Source organism: Pinus tabuliformis, chromosome 3_1 (genome assembly GCF_031772625.1).
Source record: "Pinus tabuliformis cultivar Carrire ecotype Pingquan chromosome 3_1, CPIR1, whole genome shotgun sequence".
In the NCBI taxonomy this organism is placed as follows: domain Eukaryota; kingdom Viridiplantae; phylum Streptophyta; class Pinopsida; order Pinales; family Pinaceae; genus Pinus; species Pinus tabuliformis.
This window is the reverse complement of record NC_142301.1, coordinates 14,290,146-14,302,172: the sequence shown is the minus strand read 5'-3', so window position 1 is coordinate 14,302,172 and position 12,027 is coordinate 14,290,146. Positions and strand designations below refer to the sequence as shown.

The 12,027-nt window shown below is 39.7% G+C and overlaps 1 protein-coding gene across 3 annotated transcripts in view; it reads right to left on the bottom strand.

The window, feature by feature from the left end:
• The window catches only part of DWA1 (DWD (DDB1-binding WD40 protein) hypersensitive to ABA 1), a 320,516-nt gene that overhangs the window by 42,608 nt on the left and 265,881 nt on the right, over positions 1 to 12,027 (bottom strand). For 2 of the 3 annotated variants that reach the window (XM_089410719.1, XM_089410720.1), the window contains exons 11-12: positions 2,072 to 2,185; positions 1,479 to 1,595 (exon numbers count right to left, since the gene is read on the bottom strand). In XM_089410719.1, the coding sequence (XP_089266845.1) occupies positions 1,479 to 1,595; positions 2,072 to 2,185 (231 nt within the window). The remainder of the gene's footprint in view (positions 1 to 1,478; positions 1,596 to 2,071; positions 2,186 to 12,027) is intronic. The other variant, XM_089410721.1, reaches the window with a different exon arrangement.

Sequence of the window (12,027 nt, the reverse complement as noted above, 5' to 3'; positions counted from 1 at the left end):
ATTTTATCATTATGGCACATGCTTTTTCCTTTCCTTCTACTGCATCAACTCTTAGGAAAATGTTTTCAGTCCCCTAGTCAAGGACAAAGAAAACAAAGAACCAATACTAGTGATAGATAGCAATCAACCCGATTATGGGAGATGGATATAAGAAAGAGAAGGATAGTGTTAAGTACTAATTACCAGGTACAAGCCACATCAATTGGTGCCTCCTATCTGTGCTCCTCTTAGACAGGGGAAAGGAAAGTTACACCAGACTAGAGGCAAGGAATAGCCACCAAAGTGAAGCGTGGGAACAAAAATACAATCAGAAGCAGTCTGTGATCCAATTCAACCTGTGAACCATACTAGAATGCCATTAAACATTAAATGAAGGCACTTGAATACAAAAATGGTTAATATACCTTACAATAGATAAGCCTCCCTCATCAGATGAATAGGCTAAGATGAGATAAAGCACTGATTGGAGCATGGATGGAAAGCCTTTGAGGCTAGCTATGGATCGGTATAAGGCTGCTGGCCAGTGAGCTGAACAAAGAGGAGAAAAAATTTCTCCTATAGGTTACACACATGGGCGTGTAACATTGAGTAGCCTACTTTTGCTTCCATGTATATAGTATATACACCCCTATGAAATCCTAAAATGCTGGCAGTCTTTAATTTGGGGGATTTAAGTCTTGCAATGAGTAAACCCTGTATTGGTTCACAGCTATATTGTTCTGGATGTGTGTCATATTACATTTATTTTCTATTTGCTACCTTCCTTGGCATTCTAAACTATGTTCGAGCCGCATTGCACAATTCCTCTCTTTATGTATAATTGGTGTATCCACCAGTCCAAGTGACCATTTTTGTATTTGACGACATAAATATACTTAAATTTTGTAAAGTTAAACTTTCATGTGAACATTACCACATGGAAAAACAAGAAAGAAAGAAAAAAAAGGCAGGTACATATCGAATGCAACTCAATTGTAAGAGGCCAATAGTTAATGTGCACAGAATAATACTCTCTAGAAGATGACAAAGAGTATTAAGTTTTAACATAGATTGATTTCAAAACACCCCCAAATGTTGATATACTGAAGTGTCGAGGAGCTTTGTAGTATAAGTATAAATGCAATAAACCACGATTTTTGACATTTCAAGCAGCACCATTTTATTTCCAATGTAAAATAAGTATAGTTGCCACTAGCATAATGATCACATGTTCATAAATCCTGGTTCTCTAGATGACTATAAAGCTTTATTGCAATTTTGCATATTCTGAATTCATGTTAACTGAGATAATAGGGTCCCTGTCCTACTGTCCATATCAACTTATCTGCTCAGGTTTAGATTATGAAATTTCTGAAAAGGGTTTGCCAACTAGCACAATTACAGACCTACATAAAGCCAAGTATAAAATAGGACCAGCAGACACATTAACATATTTTATATGGTAATCAAAACACATGATAAAACATGGTCAAACTTACTCCTGAGGGATGCACTTCTACTGAATAAGCCGACAAGGGTGCACAGTTGACTTGGGAAATAACCTTTCCACTAAAGCTGAAGCGAGAGAGTAAAGGTTGAGCTCCAACTGCAACAATCTAGACAGACAGGAGATTAAAAAAATTGCAGGAACTATTCTGTTCATGTGTAATTGTTAAATACTTTCTATCATCAAGAATTACCAGTGAAACTATGTGAGTACTGCAGATAATTGAGGAAGAAATTTAAGTTCCTATAATGTCTAATTATTATATCTCTGGAAGTTAGCATGTTAAGAGAAAGCTGGTGACCTGAAGATTCCTGCTTTGACTTTTCCTCCTACTCTTAGACATAGAATAAAACAGATCACCTCTACATTTGATGGGCCAAAATATATCAGCATTATTACATTCACTGAAGCAATCCTATTCTAGAACCAATCCTGGATTTAGCAAAATGACATATGTTGGCCAATTCAAGTCAGTTGAAGCTTTATAAGCTTCAACTTTTATACCAAATTTCGATTTCATGGTCTTATTCTGATATGTATTATGGATAAACAGCTTTAGATGTACCGATGAAGAACGATACAAACCTGATTGTTAGAAATTACTAAATCCTGAGGGGGTGCACATGTTGCAATTCTTATTGTAGCATCTGTCCCAGGGAGACTCCAAAGCGTTAAGCAGCCTCCTCCACTTCCACAAGCCTGGCATGCAGTGAAATAAACAAAACTTGTGATGTTCCATACTATAGTGTCACTCTTTAAAGAATTCATACCTGCTCCAATTTGCAGTATAAGCTAAGCACAAGTTGGACTTGTACAGAAAGGAATATCATCTGTCCCACTTTCAAGAAAACCTAAATTATACAGAATTTACAAACAGAAAATGAAAGATAAAAGGAAATCCGTGACAAACAGTGGGAGAGACTAATGCACTCGCAATTTGCCTTTTATTGGATGTATCCTATCTCACTCATTCCAGTCAGATGGATACATGGTCTAGCAGCAGAGGTAAAAAAAATGCAGGCTGTCTTTACAAAATGAGCATTCAACAATTACTCTCAAGGTGTTTATAGCAATGCTGAAATCCACACATCAATGATATACATGCAAGAAATCACTTGTCAGTAAAGAGCAAAAGATAATGAAGCCCAGTTCTCTTACAATAAGGCTTTTGTGTAAGATGGCTAACAAATAATATGGTTGTCATGAGATAATAGAGTTCAATACCATTCTCAATGTGTATCCTTTTGAATCACTTGTCAACCACTTGGCCAGTTGTTTGATCTCACTCCTCACTGGAAACTGACGAATATTCCAGTTGACAAGCTATAGATAATGGAGTTGAAAATCTAACTGCTTGCATCTACTGATCATTTAAATTTGCAAATATCCTCACTGTATACAGTGTCCAAAATACCACATAAATTTCTCTGCACATGCATCTTTCAAGAACCTCCATGTTACAAGCATGAAGCATTGAAAATATTGCATTGCAAGAGACTCTATGTTACATATACCCTTCAAGAGCCTAGATTTTTTAATGTATATCTTATGCAACATTGTAAAAGTCTCAAGTGTTTTTCAATAGTTAAATCTGCCATTTAAATGTGCATTCTTCATTTAAAAATTTTGTTGCTAGAGATTATTCCACCATTTAAAACATAAAGACTTTTACAAACTCATTTGGCCAACCATTTGCATGCTATTTTTTCTATATTATTTTGCAGACTTATAGGTGGAAACAATAAATGCCAGACCAGGGACAACACTCTATCATTGGCAAGCACCAGCCCAAACAGATAGGGAAGTTTGCATGTGACACAAAGGGCAGATTTTCCTAGATGTTTCACAAATTTCCACTGCAGATTTTTAAAAGATATGTTGATAAAGTTGTCATTGATGTCAATATGATAGGTGCATTTTTAAAGCAAACATTTGGAGAAAACCCTAACCCTAAGTGCAAAGCCTAGATGCTTAATGTACATGATGAAACCCTAACTCTATATGATGCCCTAACCGTGTTGAAAATAACCCTAATGGATGAAGATCTCATGTGAAAGAGCCCTTGTCTTGGAAGCCCTAGCATGGAGGAAATCCTAACATGGTTAAAGATGACCTAGCCCTTGTTGTGTTGAAGTAAGCCCTAAAAGATTATGCTAAAGAAACCCTAAACCTATGCATGATTCATTCAAGGAAATCCTAAAGATGCTCATGTAACCTAATGAATAAAATGCCCTAAAAAGGAACCCTAACATTGTCCCAAGCATGTCAAAATTGTGGAAAAATCCTAAGTCAATTAATTCCCTAATTCCATTAAAAAAATAAATAAATAATTCCTTAATAGGACTGTTATGAAAAAATGTGCATATGATGAGAGAAAAATTAAATTTCCATCATTAGAGGTCATATCTTGAAAGGAAGACTACATCAACTTATAGAGGAGGTCATAAGCTTTCCCATGAGTACTCACTTGCCTCCTAATTCCTTGTTGTTATGAAGATATTAATTTTTGAAATTTAAATATGTTGAAAAATGAAAAATCTGCTAGCCGACTTATGTAGGCTCACACACCTTTTCAACCGACATGTCTCTTCAGTAGACGCAAAGAACTATTAATATAAGGACAATTTCTCTCATTTCTAAGCAAGAAAATTCAGTCATATCATCTAAAATCTGCAGAGCAATAAAGACAGAGATACAAGCGAGGAACAAGAAGTTCACATCTTGTAGAGGAATTGTTCAGATTTTTTGTGTTTGTATTTTGAACCTGAGGCAGAAATTCGATGGTTTCAGGAATATAAACTCGGTGGAATAGTGTTAAAAAACTCAGTCCCACCTGTAATGAAAAAGATGTAATCTGAATTACATCTGAAGGGATCCGAGTTAAAAGAAAAGAAGGTGCAGAAAAGAGACAAGTCCTGGGCTGTTTCTTTTTGTACATTCAATGGACTATTTGCAGAGATCTAGCCGCAAGTATCTTCTGTGGTTTTTGAAGAAGAGCTGAGCCCTGTTTTGGAAGGCTCTAAGGACTGTAATTTGAAGGTAGGAAGGTCAGGCAAGAAGGCCGAGTGCTGGAGCAGACAGGCCGCAGCTTCAAGAACTGTCTCTTGTGTTGATTGTGTGTGGACAGACCTCATTACAGGCTGAAGCGTCATACCTCAGAGTGAAGAAAGGGATGAGTCCCTTCTAGTGGCTCGAAATGAAGGCCTAAACCAGGCCCAGTTCCCTTGAAAGAAAGGGAAGTGTTTCAGTGGTCAAATGAAGGTGTGACCACAGAAACGAGGTCTGTTATAGGTCTGAGGTATGCGCTGCAGAGACTTGTCGACCTTGTTAGTTTTTGTAGCATTGGATGTGTTCTAGCGACGAAATTTGGTGGAGAGGTTAGAATACATGAGATCTAAAATACGCAAAAATCGTTTCTGGAAATTCCGCCTAGAAATGACTTAATTAGATTATTAACCAGTTTTTATATATTTCCTTAGTCTAAACTTAGAGAATATGGTTAATTAATCAATATTAATTAAGTCGAGGCGTGAATCATCTAGAAACTCACACGGATCGATCCAGAGATGATCCTAGCCATCGATTATGTTTTAATCTTAGTCGTTGGTGCTCCAGCGGAGGATTATAAGAGGAGGTCGATGCGGTGATGGAGAATATACCAGTGCAAATACTCAGTTGACTAGGCAGTTCGATTTTCTCAGTGGAAGCGGTTCAACAAAGAAGAGACAGCCAAAGAGTGAGTAGCAGGTGGAAGAGGAGGCAAAAACATTCCGGGAGGAAGGTTTCCAGTCCCTAGAAGAAGCAAAAGAAGGTAGAAATTCTCAGAGGGCCAGCATAAGCTCTGCGCAGAGGGTGACGTAGGGAGTTTTGTGAAGAGGGTGACGTAGGGAGCTCTCCGCAGAGGGTGACGCAAGGAGCTCAGCGCACAGGCTAGGGAGGCAATTTCGGAGGCAGAAAATAACTGTGCGGTGAGAGAAAATTCCCACAATAATTTTGCCAGTATTTTCCTCAAATTAGATTGCTAGTTGGGCATCCAAATTATTGTACTCAAAATTGCTGCTAAAAAATAATAATAAAACCTCATTTGTTTCATCAGTTTTCCCACATTGGCTTTTTCCGGGGACAATTGTCCAAAAACAACTATGTCAAAAATATTGTGTGTGTGCTAGAATTCTCAGTTTTCAATATTTTATTTTCCGCAGTATTTTTATGGAGAAAATTGCAGCTACGATTTTATTCGTTGTTTGTCGTAGAAAATAAACTTCATAATTAAATTTTCAGTTAGAAGAATAATTTGCAATTGCTGCAATAGATAAAAATTTTACATGGTATCAAAGCACAGCTGATCATCCAGAGAGCTCAAGAAAATGAAGGAAAGGAATTTCGTTGCTCAACAAGGGCAGCAGGCCTAAATTTCCAACGGCAGAGCAATATTTTGCCACGAGGCCGAGTTGCTTGAGGAAGCACTGATTTTTCTGATGGGCAAAAAAATTCGATCCTTCCAAATCGAGTGATTCCAGAGGCAAAGGAAGCAGCTCAGTACCTTAGTTGGGCAGATCTCTAGCTAGACGCGGATGTTTTTGCAACAGTTTTCTAGAGCAAAGTCAACGTCGGGGTGGAAAAGAGGAATAGCACACTACAAATTCTTCAGCATAACCATGGATAGATGTAACATTCAAGGGACTTCAGATTTGTCTTCCAGATTGGAGGATGAATTTGCTTGTTTATCAGGATCATCTTCACAGGGAGTCTGGTATATATTTAGTGGAGCATCAACTCACATGACATGGGCTAGAGAATATTTCTCTAGTTACAAAGAGGAGCAGATGGACTTCCGGATTACTATGGGAAACAGAACAAAATGTACTCCAGTATGGAGAGGTACCATAGATTTTCAGAGGGAGTCAGGAGCAAGAACCAGTGCTACAGATGTATTGCATGTGGCAGGATTGGGTAGAAACCTGATTTCAGTATCTCAGTTACAGGATAAAGGGTATGATATTCACTTTGTAGGGAAGAAAATGTATCTCAAACACCCAAGCTAGAGAAAGGTAAGACAGATTGGAGTTCGAAGTAACAGATTATACTAGTTACAGATTGATTCTCCAATGACACTAATAGGCAGTGACCGTAGCAGTGGGTAGTGTTAGCGCTTGAGATTTCACCCTAGGCTGAGGAAGGTAAACCTTCAAGGCAACATCAAACCATTTCACCTCGTAGCTAGCCCTACGGGGTATGATAAGGCTCTCTCCGGTCTATCTCGGCAAATTTTCAATGGGGCGAGATGACCAATCAAAGGTAACACTGATATTAGGCTAGTAAACTAATTAAAAGGTTGATTTTGGGGTTTTTGGGGTTTTTTGGTGGCAAATTGAGGATCTGCAATTTTAGGGTGCGGGGATTTGACACAGTCTCTGCAGGTGGGTCTTTGGGGCAAGGTAGGAGTTTGTGTTGATACCTTTAGCTGAGATGGATGATCAAGGAAGAAAAAAGAGAAGCTAAAGAGGGCAAACAATGACTTTGAATCCTCTCTAGACAGTGGAAAACATAAACATTAAACAAATTTGAAAGCTGAGCATGGCAAGCATGAATTCAAACTTTATCACTTCATTTGTTCAATAAGCTGCAGTAAAGAAAGAGATGGAACACATAAACACACTTACAATTACAATAAGAGAACACACCATCAACACAAGAGTCCACAAGAATCCCAATGATGTCTGCAAAACCCTGGTCTTCCTTTTCCTCAAATTGCAGAGATACAAGTAAAATATACAATAAGAGCTTCTCCCTCAAAAGTCCAACCATGAAAATGAGCAAGAGAAGGCATAATATAGATGATCTAACTCCTTTCCCCACCTCTAGGGATCGAGCTCAGGTTCCTAGGAGCTGTTTCAACTAATTCTAAACTGAGCACTAGATAATAGGCAGTCAAAACAACTTGCCTCTAAAACTTAGGAAACCTATCCATGCATTAAATATTTACCATTTACATCAAAGAATCTTCTAGAAGTGTTCAAGGAGAGTAAAAGTATCTAAGTGCCATGAAAATTACACAAAAATCCATCATTTACATGCCTCAAAAGTCAACCAAGATGAAAACAGTGTTTTGCTGGCCGAACTGGTCAAAACAGGCAAATTTCCCTGACAGGTCGCGCACATCACTCTGACTGGTCGCGCACATTCACAGCTCTGTTTGAGGGCCTTCCCGGTGTCCAAATCAGGTGCAAGATAGCTCGTTGGAAAGGTCTGTGAGTCTACTTTCCAACCCCACTGGAATTTCTGAATTTGGAGTTGATTTGACCCCTCAAAAGTCATTTCTCCCAAGACAGCTTTCTGCAACTCAAAATAGGGGCAGAAAGTCAAAAATTGCATGTATTTTGAGCTTTTGGAAGCCCAAATCTCCATAAAATCTGAAACCCATCCATAGGCAAGTGTATTTTTGCATAACAATTCCAAAAATGCAAAGTTTTCCCCGTTCTGAGTTGCCCCCATGTATGGTCGCGCGCGGGGTGAGACCAGTCAAATAGCCAAAACCTGTAAAATTCCCAAAAATGCCAAAAATGCTTCAAAACTCTCAAAATTTCTTGGGTTTGCTGCTAGGAGGATGCTAATGAGTATCATGGTGAGTGAGAGAGGCCCCAGCCAAGATACGGAGAGGATTGGTCTTCTTTTTCCGTTTTTGTGCCTTGGCCAAACTCCTTGGATCCGGCGACTGTAATTTTGGCATTGCTCTAAAACCATGACACCTGTGCAAAAAGTGAAGGAGGTTTTTCTTCTTTGGCATGTTATGGACAAAAACCTCTCTCAAGTTTCCAAAATTCATCTTTTATTGCTCTGAAAAATCATTTGAGTGCAACTTGTCCCGATGTGTGAAACAAGGGATTTTGTCGAAATGGAGCGAAATGAAGGGGATAGGGGGCTTCTAAATTCTTGGGGAAATTTTTGGGAGTGGGGAGGGATGTTAGGAAGCAGGGGAAAATGAAATCTCAGAGATTGAGTGAGGGGAAGGGGTCCAAAAGGGCAAAACACAGGCCAAACCTAGAAAATTGCCAGATTGTAGCTAGAAACTAGGGTTTGTGCAAAAATGAGGAATTTGGCGGGTCTAAGGGATGGGAAGTGTTTGATAAGGTACTTTAAGGATAGGGGAAGGTGTATGAACATCAGGATACAAGTTTTGTCAATGATTTGACCATCCAAGAGAAATTGCCTTCAAAACCCTAGGAGAGGGAAATGACCTTGCCTAGGCACAACTGAAGCATGAACAAGATGTAAAATGACTCATTAGACACTGACATGATAATGAAAACCCTATGAATGATGATAGACTCAGTTGAATGATGACATGGACCGCCATTTGGACAACTTTAGGAGTAAAAGCAAACCCTAGACCTAATGCCTAGTGACCAAATTTTGCTTGAAGACTCACTGAAATGACAAAATTTGACCTTGACACTTCAAAATCACTTTGTAAGAGCACATTTGATCACTGGAGGAAGGCTGGAAAGACTGACACTAACAGGTAGGACATGAATGAGTTATGGCATAGGAGAATGGGACATCTACACCATGGAGCACTCAGGATGCTCAGAGAAATGGTAGCAAGGGTTCCAAAACTTGGCACGTAACACGATGATGTGTGCAGAGGATGTGTACTTGGGAAGTGTTGATTTTTGGTAGCATCGGATGTGCTCTAGCCATGAAATTTGGTGGAGAGGCTAAGGCAAATGAGATCTCCAAGACCTAGAAATCGTTTGGAGAAATTCCACCTAGATAAAGAGATATTAAAATAATTGATAATTTTAATGGGTCCCTAAGTCTAAACTTAGGAAAATAAAAATATTAATGTGTATAAAATGGGTGAGAAAGTTCTAAGTGGCGAGAATCAAGCCAGTTCTAATCTTAGCCCTTCATTAGGGACTTAATCTCGGTCGTTGAATTGTCAACAAGAAAAGTATAAGAGGAGGCTTGAGGGTTAGTTGGAGATGCACCAAGAGAGATCAAGAATTCGATTTTTTGGGGTGAGATTTGCTGAGGAAATCGAGTTAGTGATTAATTGCAGCAAGGGACAGTTCAGCGAGGGATTTTCATCCAAGGCTAAAAAATACATAGCAGAGAGGCAGTGAAGTGCCGGGAGAGACAGTGCAAGCCCAAGAAGGGCTGATGCAGGGGCCGAAGGAGGCCACGCAAAGGACGCAGAAGCCATAGAGGCTAACGCAGAGGACACAGAGGGCTTTAGAGGCAGCGCTGGGAAGATTTTGTGGGGCAGACTAAGAGAAAATCAGCCGGGAGAGGGTGCCGCAATTCCTGAAAGGTGACGCAGTTCCAGAGCAGTGCTTGGAGTAGTTTTCACTGTCCAACACAAGGAATAGTCCAAGTCACTGTGGGGTTGATCATCCGGTTGCTGATTTGTCGGAATATCTGTCTCCGGATAGAGGTACTACTGCCAAGGACATTATCCGCTGGGTGAGCCAATTCTGGCACCCTAGTTTTATTCAAGAATCTGCTTAATAACAAAACCCTCATATCTGTTACACCAGTTTTCCCGCATTGGGTTTTTCTGGTGACAATTGTCCAAAAATAACGATGTCCATTGTGATATTGTTTTTGTTTACTTCAGTGCATGATCTGTATATCCGTGAAGGCTTCATTTGTGTTTACTTCGATATTTATGCAATTAAATAATTTGTTAATGTAAAGAACAAGTAGGAGATAGTAAACCAGAAATTGCTGTAGGGGTTTTTGATGTGTTAGATTCAAGAATTTTCACATGGTATCAAAGGGATTGATGATCAGAGGCGACTGAAGACACCAGCCGAGAAAATCTGAGAATTTGCAACTGAGAAGCAGCTATCCTGAGAGATAGCGTTGTTTCAGAGCCAGAGACGCAAAAGGAGGAGGGACGCAGTACAGAGAAGGTGACGCAGAGGCTCACGCAGTTCCTGCATCAACACTCTGAGCCATGTGAAGGTTGTTGATTTGTGGTAGCATCGGATGTGCTCTAGCCATGAAAATTGGTGGAGAGGCTAGAGCACATGAGATCTCCAAAACCCAAAAATCGTTTTGAGAAATTCCATCCAGATAAGGGGTTATTAAAATAATTAATATTTTTAAGGGGTTCCTAAGTCTAAACTTAGGAAAATAAAAATATTAATGGGTATTAATAAAGATAAGGATGAGAAGCTTCTAAGAGACGAGGATAAAGTCTATTTTAATCTTAGTCGTTGATTAGGGATTTAATCTCAGTCGTTGATTCATCAACAGGAAAAGTATAAGAGAAGACTTGAGGGTCATTTGGAGATACACCAACAGATACTTAGTATCCCAAGGAAAATTTATTTTATTAGAGAGAGGGAAAATCGATTTTAGAGGGAGAGTTGTAGGGTGGAGGAAGTGGGGGTGATTAGCAACAGTCCGAAAGGACAAAAGAGGTGATGCGGGGACTCTGAGAGACAGCGCAAAAGGACACACAGTGAAGGACAGAGCAGTGCAAAGCCAAGCAAAATGACGCGGGGCTAATGTAGTAGGGAAAGAAAGTCCTCTAGGGTGTCAAAAACTCTCAGAGAAAAGTCTTAGGTGTTTTCTCCCAGTGTCTATGCAAAAAAAATTTGTAAAAGCGATTGTTGTTGAAGATTAATAAAACCCTCCTCTACTGCATCGGTTTTCCCGCATTGGGTTTTTCCGGGGAGAACTGTCGAAAAATAACTGGGTTGATGAGTTTGATTCTTGTGCATGTATTTGTTTCTGTATAATGGTGTGATATCTGTAGTAGAATTTATTTTAATATTTATCAAAGGAATTTCGTAAATAACTTATTGGATAATAAGTAGGTAATATAAATCAGTTGTTGCAGTAATAGAATTTCTGTTTAGAAATTTTCACAAAGGTGACGCAGTCGCTGGGAGGAGCCCATGCAGTAGCTGCGTCAGCTATCCAGGCCAACGTAGAGGAAAGGGGGGGGGGGGGGGGGGCAAATCAGACCTACACAGTGCCGAATCATCTTTCTCAGCTAGGAAGGATTGACACAGTGGCCAGGAGGAGTTGATCCAGCTCTCAATGTGATTGTGCAGAGCCAGAAGGGCTCAAATTCTTCAGTTGTCAAGGCTAAGGGAGTTGCGTAGATTTTGATTTGTGGAGCTAGTGGGACATTGTTTATGTGAGTGCAGAACAGTGTCTAAGGAGACTGAACCAAGGTAGAGAGAAGCACTACCTCGACAGATTTCTAGCCAAGAAATTTAGATCTTAGTTGCAGCGGCAAAGGAGGATTGGAGAGGAGTGATTCGACAATTAGCCAGAGGATTTCCGAGAGGGAAATCAGGACTGAGAGGGAGTCTATAGAAGAGGAGCAGAGATGGCAATGAACAGATTGAGGGATCAGGACAAATTGAACGGGGGCTTCCAATTTTGTCATCTAGAAGGTCGGGGTCTTGGCAATCCTGGATAAACATTACATAAAAGACTATGCCTTGAAAACAGTTGTTGTCCCAGTTGAACCTAATGCAAATGAGAAGTATGAGGAGGTCGAGGCAAAGGCGAAATGC